The sequence below is a fragment of the Aquila chrysaetos genome, chromosome W, assembly GCF_900496995.4.
Source record: "Aquila chrysaetos chrysaetos chromosome W, bAquChr1.4, whole genome shotgun sequence".
Taxonomy (NCBI): domain Eukaryota; kingdom Metazoa; phylum Chordata; class Aves; order Accipitriformes; family Accipitridae; genus Aquila; species Aquila chrysaetos.
Window position 1 is genome coordinate 4,287,080 of NC_054457.1, and position 16,729 is coordinate 4,303,808.

Here is a 16,729-nt window from a genome sequence, read left to right on the forward strand (position 1 = left end):
AAGGAGGTTGTAGTGAAATGGGCGTCGGTCTCTTTTCCCAGGTAATAAGTGATAGGATGAGAGGAAATGGCCTCAAGTTGTGCCAGGGGAGGTTTAGATTGGATATTAGGAAAAATTTCTTCACCGAAAGGGTTATCAAGCACTGGAACAGACTGCCCAGGGAAGTGGTTGAGTCACCGTTCCTGGAGGTATTTAAAAGATGTGTAGAGGTGGCGCTTAGGGACATGGTTTAGTGGTGGACTTGGCAGTGTTAGGTTTACGTTTGGACTCGATCTTAAAGGTCTTTTCCAACTTAAATGATTCTATGATTTCTATGAAATAAGAGGACGTGAAACTTATTGCAATTGAAGGGCCATTTACAATGAGGGCATAACTGATACATCAAGAACTATTTTTAGGACTTGGTGTTATCTGGGTTTCCTGGCTCTGTGTGTTTTATATATGTAGGGCAATTGAAATATTGAATCTCTAGGTGATTGAAATATTATCCCAGTCTTTACAAACAAAATTTTGTCGAATTTTAAGGATAATTCTAATAAAACAGAAGGGAAACATTTTGGCTTTTCTTATTATAGCATCTCAAAAGGTTATGTACATATGCGTTACTCTGCTTATCACAGAAACAACATACTATTGATATAAAAAGAGGTTTGAGGAAGTTACTTTTATCTTATATGGAAGTATACTGGTAGCCATTATTACACACCTATTTTGAAAAAGGGTAATAAGGAGGACCCTGGGGACTACTGACCAGTCAGCCTCACCTCCATGCCTGGTAAGATCATGGAACAGATCCTTCTGGAAGACATGTTGAAATATATGGAAGGCAGGGAGGTGATTAGAGACAGCTAACATAGCTTGATCAAGGGCAAATCGTGCCTGACTAATCTAGTGGCCTTCTACTATGGAGTGACTGCATCAGTGGACAAGGGAAGAGCAACTGATGTCATCTACCTGGACTTCTGTAAGGCCTTTGATACGGTCCCCCACAACATTCTTACCTCTAAATTGGAGAGATATGGGTTTGACAGATTGACTATTAGATGGATAAGGAATTGGCTAATGGCTGCATTCAAAGTCAATGGCTCAATGTCCAGGTGGAAACCAGTAACAAGTGGTGTTCCTCAAGGGTCCATACTGAGACCGGTACTGTTCAATATCTTCATCAACGACATAGTGGGATTGAGTGCACCCTCAGCAAGTTTGCAGATGACACCAAGCTGAGTGGTGCAGTTGATTCACTTGAAGGAAGGGATGCCATCCAGAGGGACCTTGACAGGTTTGAGAAGTGGGCCCATGTGAACCTCATGAAGTTCAACAAGGCCAAGTGCAAGGTCCTGCACCTGGGTCAGGGCAATCCCCAATATCAGTACAGACTGGGGGATGAATGGATTGGGAGCAGCCCTGGAGAGAAGGACTTGGGGATACTGGTAGATGAAAAATTGGTCATGAGCTGGCAATGTGTGCTTGCAGCCCAGAAAGCTGTTCAAATCCTGGGCTGCATCAAAAGAAGCATGGCCAGCAGGTCGAGGGAGGTGATTCTCCTCCCTCTACTTCACTCTCATGAGACACCACCTGGAGTATTGCATGCAGCTCTGGAGTCCCCAGTGCAAGAAAGACATGGACCTGTTGGAGTGGGTCCAGAGGAGGGCCATGTAAATGGTCAGAGGACTGGAACACCTCTCCTATGAAGAAAGGCTGAGAGAGTTTGGGTTATTCAGCCTGGAGAAGAGAAGGCTCCAGGGAGACCTTATTGCAGCCTTTCAGGACTTAAAGGGGGCCTATATGATGGGGACAAACTTTTTAGCAGAGCCTGTTGCAGTAGGACAAGGTGTAGTCCAGTAGTACAGCCTTCAGACAAAGAAAATTTTGAACTGCAAGTATACCTAGCTCCTGCTTGATTTGTAACTGCATTTATAATGCTTTTTGCTCTCTCCAAGGCATTTTAAAAGGTAGTTACCAATTTGAACTTAATTAAAAAGCTTTTCACTTAATTGTGCAAATTTAAATGTTATGATTATGCTTTATAGGCAGAAAGTAAAACTTACTGTGTGGTTAAACATGAACAGTATTATTTTACCTTTTTCAACTTCAACTTTTTATCTTCAGTAGCAGTTGGTTTTATTCTGTGATGATGCCTTAAAATGGAATTAAGATTCATTAAAACTAAATAAATTAATTGCATGCAAAACAAACTCATTTCCATTGTGCCCAAGAACCAGATCTCTCATCTCATTTCTTCATAATAAAATATTACTGAGACTATTATAATTAAAAAAAAGTAACACTTGAGCATGAACTAGTATTTGAACATGTCTTCAAGTTTCTGTGGAAAATTAGAACCATCTTTGAAAGGGAGTGCCTCTTAACTGGAAGAGGTTAGCATTTCTATAATACTCCTAACTTTGACAACACAGATTATGAATGCAGATTGATCTTCTTGATAAGGTTAAATAATCACAAAAGTTAAATTTGACAAAAGATACTTTGGAACTCTGCTAAGATTTTCATGGAGAATGAAAGTCTGGAGGTGGGACAAGTTGCTGAAGGAATTGTACGTCTTGTTTTTAATAGAGTTATAATTACATCTTCAGCATTACTAGTTTTATATACTGTTTTTATTATTCTTTAAGACTAATTATGAGACTTTACTGATATGATTGCTATTTGTGTCTTTTGGATCTCTGTCATACATAGGCTGCTCTGTGAGCTTTCATTGTTCCTGGAGACATTTCTCTTTGGTCACTGTCACTAATCTAAGGATGGATGTTGTTTTCTGCAACTGATTTTTCTTTTTTTAGATGTTGCTTTTAAGCATGCTAGTGATGTGTATATTTTATTGCCATTTAAATGAAGTGTACTATAACTGGTAACTAATCCAGAAATTTATTTTGGAATTAGCTAACATTTGTGAGAATTTTAATCAGGCAACCCTCTATATATCATTTTAGGAATTAATATGCATATTGTAGCATGCTAAAATAAAGATAAATATACATTTATCACTGATGTACTGTCATAATGTTCATATGTTTCTTCATATGTTGTATTCACAACTGTCAGTGTAGAAGATTTTAGAAATTTAGGACTATAAGAATGTTAGAAATTAATATAGAATGAATTAAGGTTATTATTGCAACAGAGCTGCTCAACAGGCCATGAACAGCATTCTCAGCCTGCCCCCCTGTATAGCCCCAATCCAGGACCGGATTAAAACCCAGTCAAGCTAATCAGTAGAGACAGATCAAACAAAAGAAAAATCAGTAAGATACAGGTGCATAGCTGGGGAGTGATTAAAATATGTAGAGCTTACAAAGATAAATGTGAAATAGTTAATAGAACAACCAGAGAGGTTTTCTCAGAATTGCGTAGGTATGAAACTTCAAGGTAAAGGGGATGAGAAGATGACTGACCCAAGACGGACTTCGAAAACCACAGGATGATGACTGGACTGAATGAGACAAGAACTGATGAGATAAGATGATGATGAATGATAATGACATGGGAACCGAGATCAACTGGAAAATTACAAAGATTTTGGACTGAGATAATGAACTACCTAAAGGGTATATAAAATTGAGAGAAAATTTTGTGGGTTGCCATTCACTGCGGTGGTGGCCCAACTCTGAGTTGTTAATAAAGCAAACCTAGAGAAACCCATGACTGAGAATTCTTTAACAGTCAGTTACTTTTTTTTTTTTTTTTTTTGAGTAGAATAAAACTTGTGTAACACTGTTTTAGTGGGTTGAAACTGTCAAATAGCTTACATGACTGTTTATCAGAGCAACTGATATTCACCAGAAGGAATCTTTCCATGCAAGTTGGATTAAAAAACTGAGGAAGGGTAAAAAGTATATTTAATTTATTATCTGCTTTAAAGAGTATCCCTTTTATTGCTGTGACCTTTGCATATAATTTTTCTTGTGTTGTACTAAAAAGGAATGTTAGAAGAATGTTGTCACTACCATGTGTCTTTAAAAACACTTGAAGTCAAAGATACCTGTAAGTGCAAAGGAAAGTGAAATTTCCTTCAGGTGACAACACAGGTTAGGGAAAACAAATGTTTTGAAGAATTTTAGTCAATCACCACTAATGTTTCCACTGACTTCTTCCTCCTGGGGTAAGGGAATTATGTTTACTGTTCTGCAGAGAGCAACAAAGTAGCAAAAGTATAATACTGTTAGGTAACATTGCTCTTTGAGACCTGATTTAGGGTTTTAACAAGCAAGTTTTACTTTTGATGTTCAGTGTAGTAATGGCTAAAATAGTTCTTTTGGCTTAAGCAAACTAGTTTTAGAAACTGCTATTATGAAAGCAACCCTATACAAAATGTTGAAAGTGTTCCACTGCTTTTCAGTGGTTTTTTTTTTCTTTTTCCAGTACAATGTAATATGCAATAATATATTGCCTTCTTAAAGCATACGGCTCTTGTCCGGAGTAGAATTTTGAGTATGTACTTGTTTAATGTTATGTTTGTATCTGTGTACAGAAAGCATAGAAACAATGTTGGACCAAGCAAACCTGTTTCTCAGCCACGAAGAAACATTGTAGGCTGCAGAATACAGCATGGCTGGAAAGAAGGGAGCGGACCTGTAACACAATGGAAGGGCACAGTTCTTGATCAAGTTCCTGTAAATCCCTCTCTCTATCTTATAAAGTATGATGGATTTGATTGTGTGTATGGACTAGAACTGCACAAAGATGAAAGAGTTTCAGCACTCGAAGTCCTTCCAGACAGAGTTGGTAAGAGGTTTTTTCCTATATGCGCATATATTGTCAGAACATTTAAATTTTATTAAATTACTTTTAATCACATGGCAAATAATCTAAATGCTCTGTTTAATTTTTCTTGATTTCACAAAGATTTGATGATACCAGAGAGCATAGCTTTGTCTTTTGTCTTTAAATGGTATGCAGTAAATTCTGTATTTTTTCTTGTTTAGAGTCTGATCCCTAAGAAGTTTACACATGTAACATAGATATTTCTATTAAAATTTAAACTCTGAGCCAGCTGAGAAATGTCCTGGCTATGTTGTCTTGTGTGTGTTTGACAGTAATTATGTGTTTGGTTGGGGTTTTTTTCATCTGCTTTCCCTAGGTTTTAATCCAAATGGAGGGAAAACAGCATTTTCTAAGTGAAATAACTTGACTAGTAACAAGGCTTTATTGGTTTTCATAATTAGCACTGAATTGTTAAACTGTAGGTTTTTCCAAACTGTAAAGTTCAAAGTTTACCTTAGTAATTATTTATTTCTGAATGGAATAAGTTCTTGTTTTTCCTGACTGCGAAGAGATCAGTAGCTGTCTCTAGAATGGGGTTAGGGGGAACCAAACTGAACACCTTCATTAATAACTTCATACAGCTGCTCTGCGATTTAACCTCTCTTCCTCCCCTCCTCCCCCCACAATACAAATATTTAAAATACAGACATTATTCTTTGCTGTGGCCTATATTGGTCTCCCTTTACCTTGCATTATGATAGTTTGATTAATGGGAGGGGGGGTATACAATGATGGAAAATGTCGATAAGAGTGTTAACATGTTAAAATAATTCTTCAAGTTCTGCAGTTCTTTGGTCTTCAACTCTCTGGAATGAACAGTATTTGTTTTGTATGTGAATTGACTAACTTTCAAACAAATTTATTCATTAATCTGGATAAAGATTATTTTTACAAAGACTTATTTCTGTACTTTTGAATGGACATACTTATGAACTGCTACCATTTCAGCTTCATCTCGAATTAGCGATGCCCACCTGGCAGACACAATGATTGGCAAAGCTGTGGAACATATGTTTGAGACAGAGGATGGCTCAAAAGATGAATGGAGGGGAATGGTCTTGGCTCGAGCTCCTATTATGAACACATGGTTTTATATTACCTATGAGAAAGATCCTGTCTTGTACATGTACCAACTCTTAGATGACTATAAAGAAGGTGACCTTCGCATTATGCCTGATTCCAGTAAGTAGGCCAGTTACTTTTTTCTTCTGGAAAGCAGCATCTCTCTTTGCATTATTGTTTGGCTTATGGATTATGTATGGAAAAGAGAGTTAACAAACAAAGGTTACAGCACAACAGAAAATACATCTGTATTAACTTCTGAAATATTTTACTTGAATCATTGGTGAAATATGCAATAAATACTGGAAAATCCTTTTCCGTAATAATTCCTAATTCTGGTAAAGATATACATACTATTGTGGAAGAGATTGCACTTAGATTTTTTTTTTAAAAGAAACTGACAAACTAGAAGCCTTCCATTGTTATTTTCTTATAGAAGTGTCACAAATCAAGAGCCATCTCAAGGAGTTGTATTTCTGAAGCAGTTCTTATAAGAATAATGTTTTGGGGCTAACTAAAATAGTCAGATTAATTTAGTTTGGGTAGGCATCTTCAGTTTGGAAAGCTTTTCAATAGTTTCTTGGAGGAAAGAAGCACTAATCTTTTGAAAACTCATTTTCTCTCACATGTTTAAACACATAAACAGGAAAGATTTTTCAATAGGTTAGGAGGGATATTTTTTCTTCCTTTCTTGAAGTGAAAGTTATTGGGTTTTTTCCTATAAATATAGAAGGATTTTCACAGAAACAGTATTGTTCAAGAGATTTGGATAGCTAGTACAAAAAAAGAAGAAAAAAAGTTTGTCAAGAATATTGTACTCTCATTTCTCTCCTGCACCTCAAAAGCACTTCTCTGACAGAGAGGCAATTTTGGCTTTAAAGTAAATTATTAATTAGATAACTAGTGTTTGGCTATGCAGTGCACTACATAAATATTTAAAATTCATTCATTGAGTTTCTGATACTGTCTTCCTTCAGATCTAGCACTGATAACATAGTCTGATGGCTGAGTAAACAAGTGGCACTTATTTGCATAACCTCTGTAATAATCCTATGTTTTTAGATTTTTTCCAGCCTAACAAAAAGCAACATATCTGTGGCTTGAAGAGAGTGAGCCACAAATGTTAATGGAAAAAGTGACCTTCCTATTCCTAAAGAAACAAATAAAGCAAGCTTTTTCAGAGTTGGCACCTCCAAATACCTTGTAATTCCTTTTTAAATTCTGCTTTGCTTTCTTCCATCTTAGAAAAATAAGCTAAAAGGCTTATGCTTTCCATATTTAAGAATTAAGTTTTTAATGCACTCTTTTTTTTCCTGAGACTATCTACTACTTACCTCTGTTTCTAAGACACTCCAAACTATGAGTTACCTTCCCTGAATCTGGATCTTTTATAGACAATGAGAATTGTGTCCTTAAGATACTTCTGGGTAGATTTTGCTAGAAAAGCAAATAATATAGTTAGACTTCTCAACAGTATCCATTCTAGTGTGAAATCAAAAGCCCCTTTTAACAGCATTATTGATTAAGGAGGTTACACTTAGCTTGGAAGATGTGGTTTTGTTGCAATGGCATGTTTGCATTGACATTTTGGATAAAGCATGTGGGGAGAGCGAGTTCTAGCACACCTGCCTTTCTCTTAGAGAGACTCAGTGCCTTGTTCTGCTGGGGGCTTAAATTCAATTATCTACAAACATGTTCCGTAATTGGTATGTAAACCTTCATGTCAAAAGATTTACTTTTCTAACCAATTGAAGTGCTATTTTTTACTTCATAAAACTGAAGATGCTATTGCCTAAAAAAAAAAAATAATTCTGTGACTGTACTTTCTAGAAGCATGGCAATAGTTAGGTGCTTGTCTGAACAACTCAACTTGTTTTAGACATACTCTGCATTTTAAACTTGTGATTGTTTCTTAACTTTTAAAGAAGGCTCTGCAGTTTTGTATATTGGAAAAAATCCATAAATGTCTACCAAAGTACATTGTATTTTCATATTACAGATGATTCACCTCCTGCAGAACGGGAACCAGGTGAAGTTGTGGACAGCCTGGTAGGCAAACAAGTGGAATATGCCAAAGAAGATGGCTCAAAACGGACTGGCATGGTCATTCATCAAGTTGAAGCCAAACCATCTGTCTATTTCATCAAGTTTGATGATGATTTCCATATTTATGTCTACGATTTGGTGAAGACATCCTAGACGTCATCATGAACTTCTGCCAAATTTGTGGAACTATTAAATGTAAAATTTGTAGACACAAAGACTTGACTGTTTTTCAGTTAAATGAAAGCTTAAATGTCCCTGCGAACCCACAATCTCTGCCAGCAAAACTGTTTTGTTCTGAATAATACAAATTTATGTGAACATGACACATTTTGCATAAGAGAACTCCTTTTCTTGAAGGAATTTGATATATTTGGGTGGGAGGGAGTTAAAAGCAAAGAACAGCTGCAAATTCAAGCTGTGTGAAGTCAATCTAGTATTGTAATCTAGATTTTTTCATAGATTTTAACTTTTTCTTCAACCTTGCACTCACCTGTTCAACTGCCACATGCAAGTGTAGTTTGCTATTTTTGATATGCCTTCTTTTGTAACATTAAATTTAATTTCTTGGCTACTGGCAGTCCTTGTTTTCTGGGTTGGGACAGAGGTGACTCTTTTGAAAGGTTTAAACAGTTTGTGCAGCAGTAAGGAGTGCCTAACCCAAGTAACATCAATCTACTGTGTTTCTACACTTTATTTCAAATTAAGCTTTTTAAGAACTTGCAGTACGTGGAAATACTTGTGCATTTTTACTAGTCACAGGGCAGTAGGATATCAAGTGTTTGACTTATGCACCTTTCAGTGAAAAGGCTTTAAACTATAAAAATATATTTAATCTGTATAACCAGTTAATTAAAAAATGCAGGTTAAGGGCCTGTGTTTACAAGTTGTAGGAACCAGTAAAATACACACAACAAAGCTGCCTTTAATCCTAAATGTTGTACTCTGTTTTGTTATATACATTTCTTAGCAGAACCGAAGTGCTTGGTGCCACAAGTTTAACTATATATGCTACTTAAGAAGACTTTAGACTACACATTGGCAATCAGTAGTCTCTCATTTAATATCAGAACCTAGCAACCTGGATGTTTGTGTGTGGACTTAGAAACCTAATAGTAGTTAATCTTTTACATGGTAAATACAATCTTATGGGGGTGGGGGGTCCTTTTACACTGAAGACCTCCTTTAGAGAAGGAGAAGCATTTGTTGCCTTCTCAGTCTGCTGTATTCCTTTGCTTTGTTTTGTTTTGTTTGGGGTTTTGCTATTGTTTTTAACCATTTTGGTTCAAGAAGGCATCTTCTCAATGTATTCTTTTTCTGGCTTTTCCACGTAAGGAGTGTCCAGACAAATCTACAGTTTAAACCTGTTGTTGCCTTTTGTGGTGTACTTGCTTTGAGGTATGCTGTCAACATGAATTTCATTCTATGAACACTAGAGTTCTGCATGCCAGTGGTGTACTATCTAATGGGAGCTATAGACAGTCTCAGTGGTTCAGTCATCTGCATTAGATTGTGGATGTAAATAGCAGCCCACAACAGCAGAATCCTTTCACAGTTTTAATCTTGCAAGATAGTTGTAAATCAAGGTTAGGGTATTTGTTGGTTTTTAAGTGTAGCAACTTTTAAAAGCATCAGAATTGTAACAAGGATCAGCATAGCAACAAAATTGTCATGTTAAAGCAGAGCTCTACAAGCTTCAAAGCACTGCTTCACAGAAATACAGTATGTGAAGAATGTGAATACAGTCAACGCTATTGATGGAAGGAAGGAACACATAGATATCCAACCTTATGCTGTTAGTGGAAGGATGCAGGAGAGGTACTGTTAATCAGAGATCAGAAGTCTGACCTCTATTGTGGGTATTCTTGATATCAAAGACTCAGTGGTTTAAGTCCCTTTCTGTCCATATTTTTGGCCTGATTTCATATTTTAGCCTTAAGGCTTGTGCCTCATTATGCTGTTAGATGGTAATACTGTATAAATATGGTATCTTAATTCTTTGTCCCTTGCTACTATATTGCATTATGTCCTGTATTTCGTCATGGACAACCAAAGGCGGGCTATTGTCTTTCAGTTCACAGCTTCTCAATCCAGTCTTTAAGCACTAAATACCTGAGTCAGTAAATTTTTATTGTGTTTTGAATGAAGTGAGCAGATTTGCAACACAGTGCTTTCATCCTGCAGATCTGTTATGTGCTTTCTATTGACTCTTAAGAGTCCTGCATGTAAATCTCAAAGCTGAGCCTGGCTCCATGAGCCCAAGTTGATATTTGTGGCACAAGAATAAGTGCATTGATTACACACAAAATACATGAATAACTTAGTACAATGAATTTTGGGCTTTACATCTAAGGAATACAAGGTTTGTTTTGAAATATTTGAGGTTTAGGTCTACTGGAATGTTTTTAGCATTAGGCTTGCATTTGTGGGTTTTGTGCAAGCCACTCTAATACACCACATATTTTGCTAATTAGAATATAATCTATACACTGTCAAATTTTATGGTTGTTTTTAGATGTCCCCGTTGTCTGTTGCATGGGTTTTTTTCTTTTCATCTTTTTTATTAAGGTTTGGGGAGTGGTGGTTTTGGTTTTGTGGTGGTTTTTTTTTTAATAGCTTAAACCACCTTTTTGAGACTTGAGACTAATTCCACTCCCTACCATCTGCTTTGGGCTTTATTTTAGGCTCATGTTTCAGATCTGCATGCAGTGCTTGCATTACCCTAGTAACTACATGTTGGTCCCTTGTTCTAGGGGTTCAACATTACTTTCCAAATTTATCATAGGTCTTGTGATGGCACAAGCCATGGATCTTTGTATAAAAGTTATTTGCCTCTCTCATTTACCTGCTGTAGTATTGTTGTATATTGTGTGTGTGTGCATGATGTCAGGCTGCTATGTAAAACTTTTAAAAAGGAGAAAAAAAAAAAAAACCCTTAAATGCAGACCATCCTTTTTTGCATGCTTAGAAGGTTAGAATGTTCAATGTAACAAACTAAAGTTGCATGTTATAATGTTTAGGTTTGGGTTTTGTTCTGTTTTTATTTTGTGTTCAGTTTCTTGTGAATTTGCTTATTGTGCTGTTTGAATGGTTGTTAGTAGGATTAAATGCACTGGTGAGGCGAACATAGTGCCAATGGAAGGTAATTTTCCAGTTGTATGTGTCATACAGCATTTGAAGGGACCATGTATTCTGTTCAAGAATAAATAAAATCACAATTGATAAGTAAAACACTACATTTTTTTCTTTTGAGTGCCAAACCCTAAACTAAGTTGGACTACATTAAGACTGAAATACTTTGGGGAAAATCCTATTTATTGCAATAGGTATAAGCCTTCTTTAAATGAATTATTTAAAAATGGAGGCTTTATCTTCAGATAGAATAGATTACAGTTGCTTCAGGGAAAAAGAATTATGGTAAAAGCAGTTTCTGGTTCCTTGAAAATGCTGTGCTTTTTGTATTTTACATCATTAGTGCAATTTGGATGGTTCTTGGTATGTGTATAGTTCAAAGGTCTTCGTGTTCACATTTTAAAATTAGGTAATGACTTCATCTTTAGAGCTCAGTTTCATTATTTTTATTTTATTTCTCTGCATTTAGAAGTATGAACACTTTAAATCTGTTACTTAATTCTGTAAGTAATTTTTATAATTATGATGTAACTCTATCTTTAAAACATTTAAAATAAATCCTTTATGTGCAACTCATGACTGTAAATTTTATTCTCATGAGCAAAATGTAGTGATGTGACTTCAGATTGTGAAGAAGCAGTTTCTTCAGTGTTTTAATTAAAAAGGACTTAATGTTTTAAAGTTGAGCCATGTATACTGGTATAATACTTTCCCCTATGAAATAAGTTTGCTTGCTAAGTCAAATCTTTTTTTTTTTACCAAGTAAGTATGAATATCGATAAGATGGAATTTGACTGAGGTAAAGCATAATGCTTAAATTAAAAAAAAAAAAAAAGCAGAAAAATTCCTCCTCGGGGGTTTATGCAAGTCTCTGAGGGAGCCTCTTATTTCCAGAACACACTATAGCTCACACTGTTAGCAGTAGTTCAGCAGCAGGGAACAGTAGAAGTGTTTGTCAGCGTTTAGCTGATACATTTGTCTGATTTGAATTAATGTGCTTAACTAAAATTTGAATTTTGTTTTACTCACTAAATTAAAAAAAAAAAAAATAGAATTTATCCAAACCTAGAGGTGATGAGCAGTGAAGAGAATAATACCACGATGCTGTGAATTTCCTTAAGACACATAAGTTCTTCATACTAATGCATGAACACTTAATTATTTTATGTCGTTAAAAGTAAATTACCAAGTCTGACTTTGAATATTAAAATGATGAGATTTTCCTTATTCCTCCCTCTTCCCTGATTATAGAGGGGAAAATCTTATATGGATATCCCAAAATAAATTTTTGGCACCAAGTTGCCAATATCCCTGGACAGTGGGAAGGAGTGCATCCTCAGTAAGTTCACAGATGATGCAAAACTGGGAGGAGTGACTGATACACCAGAGGGTTGTGCTGCCATCCAGAGGGACCTCGACAGGCTGGAGAAATGGGCTGACAGGAACCTCATGTAGTTCAACAAGGGGAAGTGCCAAATCCCGCACCTGGGGAGGAACAACCCCATGCACCAGTACGTTCTGGGGGCTGACAGGCTGGAAAGCAGCTTTGAAGAAAAGGACCGGGGCTGTGGGTGTGTGGTGTCCTGGTGGATACCAAGCTGAACATGAGCCAGCAATGTGCCCTTGTGGCAAAGAAGGCTAATGGTATCCTGGGCTGCATTAGGATATTTTTGCCAGAAAGTCGAGGGAGGTGATCCTTCCCCTTTATTCAGCACTGGTGAGGCTGCATCTGAAGTACCATGTCCAGTTCTAGGCTCCCCAATACAAGAGAGATATGAACATACTGGAGAGAGTCCAGCGAAGGGCCACAAAGATGATTAAAGGACTGGAGCATCTCTCCTATGAGGAGAAGCTGTGTCACCCGGCTCTATGGGGACAGACAGGTTCTTTTGGGGATCCTTGGCAGAATGATGATGACACTAAGTTGTTACAATTAAAGCTTTATTTTTTAACAGAATTTTATGATTAGCATAGAATCTTATAAGAGTAGCACAGGTTTTTTAATAAGCAAAATCAGTGTAGCACAATTTTATAAGTAGCGTAGCACAGAATTTTATAGCACAGCTTAGCTTATGGTTTCTAATCACCCAGACCCTCTGCAGATCAGGTCAAATCTTAATACATTACTTACCTTATCAATATAATAATCATAATCTAGGCTTGAAATAAGTAAAAGAATATGAGTCACTCAGTCCTTGGAAGAAGCAGACGACAGTGGAGGTGTCCCTGACCACTGGGGGATCATGAGTTTTGCCGTCCAGCAGCAGTTCCAGTCCAAGTCCCACTTAGGATTTGTAACTGCCTGATTTTATAGAGTACTCTGTGTGCTGCTATGCTTCCCTGTTCTGTGTCAGGGTCATCACAACCTGGCTGGCCAGGTGCCTGGGACCTTGAAGGCTAGTAAGGAGGAAAGAAGTCTGCCTGGCGCCCAGAAACCTGGAGGCCGATAGGGAAGGGGAGAAGTCTGCCTGGTGTGCAGGACCTTCAAGGCCTGATGAGGAGGGGAAAGGGGACTGATACGTGACCAGCTCAGTCACAGAGAATGGCCGTTTGCCTTATAAAATGGCATTAGTTATGCTAACTATATTACCAGGGGTCAGGAGCAGGGGGTACTGGTCACACTGAGAGAGCTGGGACTGTTTAGCCTAGAGAAGAGAAGGCTCTGGAGGGTTCTCACCAATGTGTACAAATACCTGATGGGAGGGAATGAAGAAGAGGGAGCCAGGCTCTTCTCAATAGTGCCCAGTGACAGGACAAGAGCCAATGAGCACAAAGTGAAACACAGGAGTTTCTGTCTCAACATCAAAAAACCCTTTTTGTTACTGTGAGTGTGACAGGTTGCCCAGAGAGGTTGTGGAGTCTCCCTCCTTGAAGATATTCAAAAGCTGTCTGGACGTGGTCCTGGGCAACCGGCTCCAGATGAGCCTGCTTGGGGGGGGGTGGGTGTGTGGACTAGATGACTTCCAAATGGTTCCTTCCAACCTCAACCATTCTGTGATTTTTAGGATTGGCAGCCTGGGAAAAGTTATCGGGCTTCTAAGCATTCTTTTCAGGCTTTGCTCTTCCCATTTTACTAGTTTACTGCTCTGAATTCCTCAATTCCTCTTCCAAATTTGGAGTACGGCAGCAGTATATGCACAACATAATGTAGCTGAGGTCCCACTCGTGTCAATAAGCTGGTATATATGTAACACTTAACTATTCTACTTGGATGTTAATTACTGCTTTCTGCTGCACATCCCTTTTCTTAAATCATTGTCATGATTTACATAACTTCAGTTGTACAAAAAAATGTAAATGGCTTTTGTAGTCTGACAGTTAAAATACCTATATATTTTGGCTTTTTTTTTTTCTCCAATTAATCCTTAAATTTACTTGTGAAAGACTCTGTTGAATACAAGTCCTTTTTTGAACATCTCCATGCTTTTTGGTGCCACACTGTTACTCAGGTCTCTACACCAGGCTACCCTGTTCAAAGCTGACTCTGGTAATGAATACTGACATCTATGCACTTCAATTTGAGCAACCTTCTTTTTTTTTTTCTTTACCGTTTTCCACCTAGACCTGACATTTGAGAGGCATATTTTTGTTAATAAATTAAGATAATCGCCACAACTTAAAGCACACTTTATGCTACTTTAAATACACATTCAAGTTAAATCAATGGAAATTTATATAGCCACTATTTTGGGAGGGGAGAGGGCTGTTTTATTTTTTACAATGTCTAATAATATTTGTGTGGAAGACAGCTCTGAAAGGGCATCTAATCCTTCAAATATGTATAAGGAAATATAAGATCCTTACACATTTTGCACAAAAAGAATTTGGACTGCTGATTTTTAATTCTGCAGAACTAGCTACATGTGGTATATACTCACCTTTGAACTGGATTGTGGGATGTCTTCTTAAATTATCCTTATGAACATTTTGATCTACAAATGGAGTCGTGCTGGGAATGGTTTGTTGTATTCTCCATAAAAGTTCTAATTAATTGGGTTTTACAGTACTGACTTCTAGCCATTTTTAACTTAGAAAAGCAGGTATCTAAATTAAATGCTTATGAATTTAATGAATTAGAAAACAAAGTAACCTTTTAAGCTATAACAGCAAACAACATTAATAGCAGAAGCAGTACAAAACAAATCTATGATATGATTCAGAGATCATTCTCAAAAGTGTTAAGAAGGATGGCAACAGCAAGTTATGCAAGTGACTATTTTTGCTACGTTACAACACATTTCATTGGGGAAGGATGAAACTGTCTTCCTGGGGATCCTCACTAATCTCAGGTTTTGTATACCCATTCTAAATTTGCCACCTTCAAAAAATATTCACTCTGCCTCATGCAAAGTTCTCTTGTTAGTGAGGCTCAGTTTATTGTCTACTGGCATGTTGAAAGAATAAAACAAAAAGTGAGAACTATCATGCAGTTTTCTGAGAAACTGAGGTAGAAAAGCTTACTTGCTTGAATCAGAATTTCTGATGGTAGGAAAACAAACATATATAGATCCAATAACTACTGAATTGGGAACTGAGAATGAGAGTTCATTCCAAGAGAATGAAAGAAATGCTAACTACATAATAAACACAGGCCTTTAGACTTTACCAAAGAGAAAAAAATCTAAGATTGGTTATATAAGGTTATGTGGAAGGGAGTGTCTGCTCCTTTAAGGATATCTGGTCAAGGACCTTTTTCAGTGCAAAAAGGGATAATAAGAAAAGGAGAAAGCCATAAACAAGAACATAACAGGGACAGAAACCTGAGGACAAATGATAAGGGAGGCGGTGATAAGAACCAAACCTGGTCAGGCACAGGAGTTGATGAGGGCATGTGAGAGTGTGAGAATGTTTATTCCAGCAAGGTTATCTGATTGGGGACCTTCTCAGTTGGGAAACTAAGGGAAAAAGGGGGAAACCAGAAACAAAATATGCAGAGACACAGGCCTGACAAAACAAATATGGAGACAATGACAAGAAACAAATCATGCTTGTCACACTAATTGATGGCCTATCAAGAAACTATAGGCACCACTTCCAAGAAGATCAACCTGGACTTTTTGCAACTTATAAGACTGTAACTCAGAGGGGATCCTGGACACCAGGGTGGGAGGGGGTGCAGGAATATACAAACCCATGAAGCAACACACAGGGGAAAGGGGGAGCAAGCAGGAACAAAGGGGGAGTAGACAGAAAGGAGTATAAAAGAGGCTGGTCCCATGTAAAGTGGGGCCTGTCAGTATGCTTGTCTGGCTGAGCCCTGAGCCTGATCACCAGAGTCTGTCCTATCTTCTTATATTTTCTTATTAAATCTTTTCTTAGCTATCACTCTGCATAATCTCACGCTCTATCCTGTGTGTATGTGTGCTACAAGGACTAAGTGCCAGCTACTAGTGAGACCTCTGTGGGTGTGTGTGGAATTTGGTGCCAGCTACTGGAGTCAGACTGAGGATGTAGGCGCCCTGCAACCTGTGGTGTCAGCTACTGGAGCAAGTGGGGGTCCTAGCATCAGTAGTTGAGGGGCTATAGCTTTCTGGATCTAAGGAGGGTCCTGCAGACTTTGTGCCCGGGGTGCCAACTACTTTGGCAACTGGTGTGAGTGGACTGGGTGCCAGCTACTGGAGTCAGACCATGGTGTAGACACCCCTGGCCTGTGGTGCCAGCTACTGGAGCGAGTGAATGTCTCAGGGCCAGCTACTGGAGTGAGTGGGGG

The 16,729-nt window shown here is 37.7% G+C and overlaps 1 protein-coding gene across 4 annotated transcripts in view; it reads left to right on the top strand.

Moving 5' to 3' along the window:
• Positions 1-10,802, top strand: part of LOC121232788 (spindlin-Z) — a 99,591-nt gene extending 88,789 nt beyond the window's left edge. For all 4 annotated transcript variants that reach the window (XM_041121248.1, XM_041121250.1, XM_041121249.1 and 1 more), the window contains 3 exons: positions 4,490-4,743; positions 5,731-5,964; positions 7,844-10,802. In XM_041121248.1, coding sequence (XP_040977182.1) covers positions 4,490-4,743; positions 5,731-5,964; positions 7,844-8,043 — 688 coding nt within the window. In that variant the 3' untranslated portion in view covers positions 8,044-10,802. The remainder of the gene's footprint in view (positions 1-4,489; positions 4,744-5,730; positions 5,965-7,843) is intronic.
• Positions 10,803-16,729: the final 5,927 nt, after the last annotated feature.